The 10,535-nt window shown below is 47.5% G+C and overlaps 4 protein-coding genes across 4 annotated transcripts; 1 reads left to right on the top strand and 3 right to left on the bottom strand.

Annotated features, from left to right (window-relative positions):
* Positions 1 to 5,014: 5,014 nt before the first annotated feature.
* Positions 5,015 to 5,452, top strand: FTJAE_7083 (uncharacterized protein; the record flags this gene model as incomplete). Its single annotated transcript, XM_037353763.1, has 1 exon — positions 5,015 to 5,452. One exon carries the CDS (start codon positions 5,015 to 5,017, stop codon positions 5,450 to 5,452), a length of 438 nt encoding a protein of 145 aa, XP_037205822.1.
* Positions 5,453 to 6,071: 619 nt separating this feature from the next.
* Positions 6,072 to 6,903, bottom strand: FTJAE_7082 (uncharacterized protein; the record flags this gene model as incomplete). Its single annotated transcript, XM_037353762.1, has 3 exons — positions 6,072 to 6,550; positions 6,597 to 6,774; positions 6,829 to 6,903. 3 exons carry the CDS (start codon positions 6,901 to 6,903, stop codon positions 6,072 to 6,074), a joined length of 732 nt encoding a protein of 243 aa, XP_037205821.1.
* A 461-nt stretch (positions 6,904 to 7,364) lies between these two features.
* On the bottom strand, positions 7,365 to 7,948 carry FTJAE_7081 (duf1348 domain protein; the record flags this gene model as incomplete). Its single annotated transcript, XM_037353761.1, has 3 exons — positions 7,365 to 7,571; positions 7,642 to 7,807; positions 7,860 to 7,948. The coding sequence occupies 3 exons, from the start codon at positions 7,946 to 7,948 to the stop codon at positions 7,365 to 7,367; spliced, it is 462 nt and encodes a 153-aa protein (XP_037205820.1).
* A 680-nt stretch (positions 7,949 to 8,628) lies between these two features.
* On the bottom strand, positions 8,629 to 10,440 carry FTJAE_7080 (het-6OR heterokaryon incompatibility (het-6OR allele); the record flags this gene model as incomplete). The annotated part of the gene is made up of 4 exons (XM_037353760.1): positions 8,629 to 9,588; positions 9,712 to 9,981; positions 10,037 to 10,071; positions 10,146 to 10,440. The coding sequence occupies 4 exons, from the start codon at positions 10,438 to 10,440 to the stop codon at positions 8,629 to 8,631; spliced, it is 1,560 nt and encodes a 519-aa protein (XP_037205819.1).
* Positions 10,441 to 10,535: the final 95 nt, after the last annotated feature.

Below are 10,535 nucleotides of genomic sequence, written 5' to 3'. Positions count from 1 at the left end.
TCTACGATGGGTTTATGTTGTTTTTGACACCTTTATGATTGAGGTTGACTCCCCGAGAAGCATTTGAAACGATTTTTCGATTTTTCGAAGCGCTGGCGAAGCATGGGTTCTCATTGGCATCTGGTTTGTCGCATCAACCGCCTCGCCCAAACTAAGGGGTATTGAGGACCTAGTCAAAGAACAGCGTCATGACAACGCAATTTGGCAATCAGAGGTTCCAAAATTACATTGATCATATCTCAAAGCATTCAACATCACTTTTGTCAATTGCATGCTGGCAAAAAAGCGGACGCATGTGCTTGTGGTTGCGCCCCTTTCTGAAGCCATTCACAGCAAAAAAAGGTTCGCAAAGCACTGGGCGTGCCTACTAATCCTCCCTGAACGCTGAGCGAACAGGATTTACCCCCGAGTGGTCCCAGGGGACAATTACCGTGTCTGCATCTCCCACCCAGACAGAACGGACCGGAGTCGAACCGGCGGACTTTGGTGTCGACGTTCTGCCGGACGCTTCACCATGCTTTAACCACCCAGCCACCGCTCCGGTAATTGTTGAAAGCATTGCTGCGTTTTTGGTTAATATAGCTATGGACGTTCTCATGCTGGGGAAGGTCGTGGAGCGCGCGTTGTCCTGTTGTGGTATCTGCTCCTTCCTCCGTTGAGAGCTCATAGCAGGAGCGACAGCGGGGGGCGCGATTGATGGGTTACATGTCGCTTGCATGACCATGGAAAAAGTGGTGTGCATTATGTGCGATTAAAATCTAAACGGGGTTTGTCAAATTAGAGGATGCGAAAAAAAAGAGGAGTGAGTTCAGATGAGGCAGAAGAAAAATGGTGCGCAGGATATCTTTGGGATTCACGTGACTTAGATCGTGGAGAAGATCGCCGCCAAGCGCGGGCGGAAGACTAGTCGCGACTAAGTGGGTATGTCTTCAACCTCATCTGTCTCCCGGAATGAACATTAGGCAATCAGGATAGGAACAGGTATTTGTAAGAATAAAGAGTCGCTAAAATTCTGCAACGTGGACACAAAGGCTTAAGAAAACGATTTATTAAGTGACGCGCGACCTTAAGCAAGCAGCTGGCATGCTCATTACAGCGCCCGAAAGCAGTATGAATAATACTGTGCAGCTTGGAATGGAGAGGAAATGAATTAAAAAACAGCTTGATACAGGAATCGAATGGAGCGACTTTGAATATCTGAAGCTTAAAGAGATGAAAGTGAAAAAAAAAAAAAAACATGATACGCTGTGACCGCCGGGCCACAGCGTTGCATGGTGAAGCGTCGGCAGACACTGGCTTACACTGTAACCCGAGCTATAACACATGGGCAACTACAAAATTCATGAACGTGGGCGCAGTTTTCGAACCTGGGGCCTGGAGAGTAGAGTTCTGATACCCGGGCTAAGAAAAAAGTCAAAAAAGACAATGATCACCGTGACCGTCAGGCCACGGCTAGCATGGTGAAGCGTCGGCAGACAAGAGCTTACACAGTAACATCAATTATAAGACACTGGATCAACCCCAACCTCTGCCGAAAACCGAGAGGCAGCACGGTTTTCGAACGTGAGAGCCATGGAGATAGAGTTTCATTGCCATGTACGGTGAAAAAAAAACACAACGTTCACTGTGACCATTCGGCCACAGCTAGCATGGTGAAGCGTCGGCAGACAACATGTATAGACGCAACTTGGTCTATATCTCTTTTGGCAGAAGTGTTCATCCACATCCCGACGCAACTTGGAGGCTTTCGAACCGAGAAACAGGGAACAGAGTTTCAAAACGAGCAAAAATACACCAGTGACCATTAGGCCACAGATAGCATGGTGAAGCGTCGGCGGACAAATACTCACTGCGTAACTTGACATATACCTCACGCGATTGCGATGCACGTCTGCAAGACGCACGACTCGGGTTTTCGAACTTGGGCGACATCAATAGAGTTTCATCTATCGGCAAAAAAAGACACAACGTTTCACTATGACCATTAGGCCACAGTTAGCATGGTGAAGCACAGCAGATAAACACTTACTACATAATCTGGCCTATAGCACATTGAAGCAAAGCGAGAAGCCTTGGAACCCAAATGCGCTTGCTGTCTTTCGAACTTGAGAGCAAGAGAACAGAGTTTCAATCTGCAGCGAAACAAAAAAGGTATGTTCGCCATGACGATCAGGCTACAGGTATGACCAGTATGGTGAAAGGTTGGGTGAAAGGTCGGCAGAGAACATCTCCCCGCGCAAACCAGATTATAGCCTGCTTGTAAAGAGAACCAAGAAATCTGAGCCTATAGAAAGGTTCAAAAAGTTGCAATGCACAATTTTCGAACCTGGGAATAATTACAAAAAAGGACAAAAAAACATGGTTGCCATGGCCCATTGGGCCACAGCGCGCATGGTGAAGCGTCGCCAGACATTCAACTTGAAGTTTTCAGCCCTTATATAACTATTGCAAGTGCTACTGCCATACAGGCGCTTTAACTACTACATGCGAGAGCCAAAGTGATCAACAGATTACGGTTCAACCAGAGCTAAAGTGCTTCAAAAAGAGATTTGAGTATGTATTATACTAGAGAATGCCATAATACATCTCATTCGAACCAGAGAACAAGTGTGAAAAAGGACCAAAAAAAATATTCAGGATGGTTGCCGTGGCCCATTGGGCCACAGCGCGCATGGCGAACCGTCGCCAGACATTAGGGTCTTAGATACCGGACCTTATAAAGCTATTGCACCTTCTTTTAGGCGCCAGTGAGGAGGTAGCCGCCAAATTTGATCGATGTGTGAACGGACGCAGTGTATACACTTCGGCAAGCTTACAGGGCCATGTTGTACAGATGGTCCAGAAATTAATAGACTGAGCATATTGATACCATTGTTTTGAGGTTTTACCTCGTAGATATCCGCAGAGAACAGGGGTGATGGTTAGCTGGGTGCATGGTCTGGTGTCGGCAAAAAGGGCGTGGAGTGCATGGGAAGGAGCTCCGGCAGCCACTGTAAAGGACTCTCTGAAGTCTCGGTGGCCGAATCGAAACCCATCAGCTAACTTCACCACACTAGAGCAAATCAGCTATTAAAAGTACATCATCGCCATCGACACGCAACAAAACACCTTGTCAAGATGTTCGAGCCTGCGAAGACCACTTCAAATGCGCCATGAAACCTGCCTCACGAACTCAACGATTCGCTCGCAAAGTCCATGAAAACCTTCGAAACTGAAAGGAGCACCGAGCTCTAACAAACTCGTCATCAACATCGCGTACAATACAGCAATACGCACGAGGCAAAGACAACGAACCACGGTACAGAAGTACTTCGTCAAATTTCTGAAGCGACAGAGGGTTGGGTCTGGTGTTATAGCTCGGAGGTCTAACGGACGAGAGAGCTACAGATTTACGAACGGCCGATGCATTGGGGAGTGGTTCAACAGCAAAGTCGAGCAATTACCCCTGACCCGAACACTGGTGCTGGTGCAGCGTGCCAGTCCTTTCTTTCTCGACGTACCGGATGATCTTCTTAAGCAAACCATGAGGGCAAGATCCTCGAACAGAAGAAAGCTCCTCGACTTTGGCACACATTGCACCGCCGCTGCCACTGATCTGCATCTGAGTAACGAGGAGAAGGATGTTTGCATTCGTTTTGACTCCGACCCAACGCGTCTACTGAAAGCGCACAAGAAAAAGCCCCCGCGATATCAACGAACTCCCAGATCAACAGCAACAAGGGGATAAACCATCAACAGGCAGCCATCATAACGGAAGTGCTTCGAGGTGAATGGTTTATGAGAGGAAATGCGGAGAATGGCCAATGCTCACGTCACGAAGCTTCTGGAACCAAGAGGCATCGGTTGGAATGTATGAGGGCGTTTCGGGGGCACCGAGTCCAATGGAACTCAAGAAGTCCCTATTGGTTATTATAAAATGTTTCGCGAAACCTGCCAAAGCTTATCGTCTCACAACAAGGTGAGCGAGCCAGGGGATTGGCAGAAATTTGTTTCTCTGATACAGTTTAGGCAACAAGCACAAAGACTCACACGGAAGATTCTCTCAATATCGAGGCAACAGGCAACAGCCTATTGTCTCTTGTATTTAGCAAGTTTAATCTGTATTCACTTCCTTTCATAATGGGCCTAAAGGAGACCTCGAGATATTACCAATAATGCCAGATGACCTTGAAGCTTACTAGCAGGCTTACGGTAGCAGGAAGCTGATAAGATAAATTAGTATATAGAATAGACGATTAGGATGAAATTAGGATGTGTTTATGGCTGTTGCGAGATCTTTGGAATGTTTCTCGGCATGTGTTGCTTCGCTCCCGTCACCGAGGATCCCAGGTGGCTTCGGGTTATCGCTTTCGTGCTCCGATCTTCCGTAGTCTGAAAGCGGCATAATATGAATATTGTCGCCCAATAGGTTAAATTCATTACTGCAAATTGTCCCTTTGGACAAGCTCGTAAGCTGACCTGATGCGTCAACATGGTATTGTTCCCGACAAGCCGTCGGCTGACTCCTGCATCTATCCCGTGCTTCCTGTCAATCAACTTCTCAACTCGGAGAATCTATTACGTATCTGCATCTTCTTCTACATATAATGTCAAGCTCAATGTCAGAATGGGCTGGTCTGGAATGGTCCTTGCAGATCATAGCGCAAAGCGGCCCAAAAAGAGGCGTCTTGCCTGAAACCGCGAATCTAAAATTGGCAAATCATCTCTTCGGCATGGATCACCGCTGGGCATGTCTTTTCAGCTGAGGCTTTCTTGAGTGCAGTGATGATGGTACTGCGTCATGGCTTGTCCTATTGAAGTAGTTATACGAGGTGGCGTTCATTCCCTCGTGGTACTGTAATCACGGTTAATAAGTGAAGCGGCTGGAGCGGGTGAATGAACGGATCAAACCCTATGCTTAAGTACCTTATGGATAGGCTGATTCGAATTGATTAAGCTTATTTAGAAACTTATAACTACCGACTTCCCCGCAAGAATACTGATTGATCGCCAACTTCACTCCCATTACTTTACAATGTTGTTCCAAAACATCCTCATTGCCGCTTCCATCGGCCTCGCAGCCGCCTCTCAATCCTCTGGCCAAGGATGCGGTTTCAAAATTGCACCTTGTCCCAGCGACACCACATGCAAGCCAATTACGGCCAACTGCAAAGACCTCAACAAATGCTCAGGCATGTGTTACTTCAAAAACGAATATCAAACCTGTGGAGGCTTCCGCGCCACGCCTCCTCCGCCTTGCAAGAAGGGTACCCACTGTGTTGATGACCCTCGAACTCCTGGTGATTGCGGCATGGCTTGTGACAAGCCTGGGATCTGCGCGCCCAAGAAACCTCACACATGCGGGGGAATCACTGGAAAGCAGTGTCCTAAGGGCCTGTACTGCTATGATGATCCATCGGATGACTGTGATCCTAAGAAGGGAGGGAATGATTGCTCTGGAATTTGCCTGTAGGGAGCAACTTTGAGGTCACGCGCATGACACGACTTACGGAATTTCCCTGTTTCTCATTTTGAGAAGTTTTCTGATGAATATAGCGGACTATCTAAAGGATGAGCTGAAAGCTTTGTGCATGTCTTGTCTGCCATGTGAAATCGTGACGACTGAACAACCAATAAAGTACGGAGTAGAGATCAACCTCTACGTCAAGGAAATATTTCAGTTACAATCACATGGCCTCAAAATATCCTCACGTGGTTGATTTGGGGAATGACAAGCTGAAACACCGTCAGCTGTAAAAACGAGTGATCGCCGTGCATGAAATCCGCCCCTCAATGCGTTTCAAAACATTGGTGTCAAACATGTAATTTAAACCAAATGTCCAAGCTCTACCAATTGTTTCTTGAGCTGTGAATCCTTCCATTTTGATGAGCTTTTGCGAAACGAGATTGGATGATTTATTTCAAGGGTTGGCCAATGATCGTAAATCCTTTTCAACGCCAAACGCGGGATGTTTCATGAACGCGGCTCGGGATTAATTTGTTTGGGAAAATAATTGCGATCAACGCAAGGGCTTCTATTCATCTATGTACCAGTGAAAATATGCTGGGAAATCGTATCAAGCTGTGCACTTTTACAGTAATTGCCAAAGCGCGGCTGCAACACCAACGGCAGCGTAAAAGGTAGGGCCTGCATAATTGGCGACGTTGGAACCGTCGGTCGGAGACGGCGCTGCAGTAGCGGTATCGGCAGTCCCGGTAATCGTGACAACAGAGTCATCGCTTGTCTGATCAGCCGTAGCTTCAGCTGCACTGCCCGATGCGTCGGTCGTTCCTTTTGGCTTGCTGACTGTCGTCTTGATCGAGGTTGCGGTTGTTTCAACAGCTGATGACTCAGAAGTGACCTCAGCTGTGTTGTCGCTTGAGGTCTCCTCAACCTTAGATTCTGTCTTGGCCTCTGTAGTAGTGGTCGGAACCGCATCTGTCGTCTTTCCAGCTTCGGTGGTTGGGTTCACCTCACCACTGGCGCTGGTAGTTCGTGCATCGACAGCTGTAGTCTCATCAGTCTTGGGAGATCCACCAGAGCCTCCGAGATCAATAGGCTTTCCAAGTTCTGGATTTTGTCAGCAGTGTCTTTATGAACGAGCCACTGCACTTACTCGAGCAAAGCTCATTTGCCCAAGTCATAGCCTCATCCTTCTTATCGGCGCAAGTCTTGTCGGCGCATTGAACAAAGTTGTCCTGCAGCGTAGGCATTGTACAGAAGCAGAGATAGTTCGTGGCCTCTTTGCACCCTGCAGGAGGGCCATTCGTGATGAGGCCTTGGAAGCAGTCAATCTGTCGCGTCGTTAGTATTAGAGAACTATAAGACGGTGGGTTTCAATTCCATACAGCACATGTAGAGTCGGCTGCGGTGGCGACCGAGGCCATAAAAAGAGCCAAGTGGATGGAAGTAGGTATTCTCATTATGGCCGATAAGAAAGGTGTACTTAGGTGATGGTGGTGATGTTTTAGGCAAAGCAATGAAGGAGGATGGTGATATATGCATGAGAAATAAATATCGAATGATGCCCCTGCCCTTAGCCGTGTTTCAAGATCGTCTATGCAGGACCTTGGTCGATCCTACGTTTCATCCCTCGGCCCCTTGTCAAACTCACCGAAACAACCCCCTCCCAGAACAGAACGGATTCCTGACTAGTGATTGGATGCGAACTGGCTCGATTGAATATCAAGGACTATCTGTATGTGACGTCTCATCATTATCAAACTAAGATAATCTTGACTCTACCGCAGCGGTGATGGGTATGCACGACATGAAGTTCAGACTATTTCCATCATTGAAATCAAGCGACTAGCATATGGATTGGAGATTTCTATTAATTGTTAATGCCTCAGCCGGGGACCTGTAAGCAGTGTCAGAAGAGCGACTACCAGTGCTCTGGTCCAATTTCGACAGCGTTGACGTCAACACCGTCCTTAAACCAACGGTCCTCCTCACTGATCTTGACGTTATTTCCGCTCATTTGCCTCTTCTTCATCAAGCCATTCTCATCAAAGGTCCAATCCTCAAGTCCGTAGCATCGCCACCACTGATTATCATCATCGCGAAATTCATACCAGAACTGCACGGCAATCTGCGAGCGTCAGAATGAGACTTTCATGAAGAATCAAGAGAGCTTGAGCTTTATCCGAGAATTGACTCACCTTGTTGTCATCAAAAGCAAAAAGTTCCTTACGCAATTTATAGTCGTGTTCTCGATTCCATTTATCCGTCAAGAATTTCTCAATTTGGTCACGGCCTCTGACGAAGGTATCGCGATTGCGCCAGATTGAGTCAGGCGTATAGGCCATCTTGACCTTTGCTGGGTCCCTTGAACATAATGTGAGTTAGAAGGCTTGCTTAGCAGTTGAGGGGATCTTACTGAGTGTTCCATCCATCTTGAGCCGCTTTGACTTTGACGTGAGCACTCTCTCTGGTGTAAGGTGGGAAAGGGGGTCGTTGTTCAGTCATGTTGTCGATTGGTGAGATCTAAGATGAAGTAATGGATATATCGAGATGTAGTTGAGGAGCTGAGGCATAAGCTTTATACTATCTGAGGAGAAGATATGCGGCGAAAGCGGGGCTTATTGCGGCGCGCTGACTGCGGCGATCTCGGTGATGACTTGAATGTCACTCCTGAATAAGTGATTACGCAGCATTACAAAACACTTAAGTCAAGCTAGATGCCGAGAATCCGTGTGAAGCTAGTGAGGAAAGCAGTTCGAGTCATTGTTTGTGGTCATAGTCTAAAGAACGAGATTTTCATGTATATGCCTCATATTTGGTTCGGTACATATTCCTGTAATGGTTGGCATAAGTAATAGTATACATTTAACTTTGGCACTAGAGACAGTTTATGAACTATGAATATACTCGTAAGCCTTCACTTCAATAATACACTATTAGCTGACAGAAATTTACTTTTACGCAGTACGGGAAACTCGCTCTTTTGATGGACAAGGATTCTAAGTAATTCTAGAGAATTGATGTCAGACGGGAGATTCAAAGGCAGTCCCAGAAATAAGATCAAAAGTTGGAGAGTTATAGGCTGTTGCCAGTCCAGGAGGACAGCCTAGATTCACCGAGTGATATAAGCGTCCAGCTACAGTTTTCAACTGTGAATGATAGAGCAGATAGCTATTCATCGTCCTCTATACTAGAACGATTCGCTCAACTTTCGAGTCCTGGTGGCTTGATTCCGCGAACTGCCCCTTGAACATGAACCCATCAAGGAAAATCTCCCCTTTTACTTCATATCGGAGCGGCCCATCGGTGCTAGGGGACAGCAAAACGGGGGTACTGCAGCCCCCAATGATCCAAACCTTATCTCCAATCGCAGCACCCTCCCGACCAAGGCCCATGTAACCCTTGGAAGTGATGAATGGATCCCAGGATACCAAACGCTTCATTCTGATAAATGCCTTTTGTCCCTGTCCCGTGCCACTGCTTTTGGGCTTGAATCCGTACGTTTCGAGCCGCTTACACAATGCTGAGCCACTGCACCAGTTGTAGAAGATTGTTGGAATATCATCCGGTGAGGGTACGGGCTCTAGGTAAATCCCATCTAGACTCAAAGTTCGGATGAAGGCTTCTGCCCGACTGACGGCATCTGAATACGGTTCAGGTTCATCCGCTGGAGTCATCCAGAAATCCAGATACTGCTGGTATAGTTTTGAGTTGGCATCCGAGAAATCTGGGGCTCTATCACGAGGACAGAAATCAGCTATTGAACTGATCTTATCAATCAAGACTGCCGAGACCGTCAACTGCTCTCCCTCAAATGAAGGGCTGAAAGGAATTGCTTCAGAGGCATTAAAAAAGCTCTCCTCGTGGTCGAAATGACTGAGACCCAGGCAACGTCTTAGCCTCTGTGAGTGCCAGTTCGGCACCCAAGAAGGGCCTGCGAAAGGACGCAAAACTGGGTTTCCAGGTGATCCAGAGCAGAGGGTATTGCGTTGCTCAGGGGCACAGAGGCCAAGAAACTCCAAGTTACCGTGTATATCTGCGTGCAAAATAGCTGAACGCTTGTAGACCTCCTCAGGCTCGAGGTCGTATCGAACCGAAGTTGCATCAGCCTCCCGAGAGTTACAAACACCTAGTAACGAATAGACCTGATCGTGAGCAAAAGTTGCTCAGCTGAAACGGAGATGCTCCATCAGCCAGAAAAGACCAAACTGGTTTTGATCTTTTTCCAAGGCTTGCCTGAGCTCTCTCAACACCCTCACAGGCCGTACTTCGCCCGTGTTGCCACGCTTGAGCTTTTTCATCGGTCGTGGTCGAGCAAGTAACGACTTAACAGCCATGTCAATGCCCCGGAACACATCATCCATGGAGATTGAGTCTGGCCCACAAAGAAAAATGGCGGTCTTTTGGAGCACAGATTCTTGAATCACCCATCGTCGATGGAACCACTCGCAACCAAGCAGGCCTCGAATTGCATCCCAGCCCATAGGATCAAATGGGATCTCGTCGCCCGGATGATGTGAACTGAGTCGACGCAAATACTGAAATGCATAGCGCAAGAAGCTGTCGTATTCATGAATCCACACAACCACGGACCTCGCTCTTGAATAGATATCTCGCATCAGCGGAATCTACAACGCCTTCTCATTATTGTCCAGCTGATCGATGCAGATCATGTCGATCCACATCGGTAGCCTCTCATTACCTTCCCAGATTTGTGGCAGGGTTTCAGATGTATGACAGAGCATGTTGACGAGAAAGGATTCCAGGTTGAGAGAAATCGGTAGATTCTTGACTCCACAGCCTGACTCAAGAGACATAGTCCGGTCTGCTTTCTTGTCTCCCCAGACATGTGAAACGGACATGAATGCAGGCGCACTGCCTATGCTGAATCGTCGTACACGGCCGTTTAGATCCCCTGAAGTAGTTGCGGGAAGAAGATCGAGTAGCCGTATTTCATGCGCCGGCTCGCGAAGGCAGTAATAATGGCTAGAGCCCATTTCGACGGTGAGATCTGGAATGCCAGTATTCGAGTTGAGATGACAAGGCTGCCGGTTCCCCCTCCTTGGGGAGCAAGAAAATACGAGACCTAAGT

Source organism: Fusarium tjaetaba, assembly GCF_013396195.1.
Source record: "Fusarium tjaetaba strain NRRL 66243 chromosome Unknown NRRL66243_c0000140, whole genome shotgun sequence".
NCBI classification, from domain to species: domain Eukaryota; kingdom Fungi; phylum Ascomycota; class Sordariomycetes; order Hypocreales; family Nectriaceae; genus Fusarium; species Fusarium tjaetaba.
Note: the sequence above shows the minus strand (reverse complement) of the source record. Positions and strands in the feature narration are given on the sequence as shown.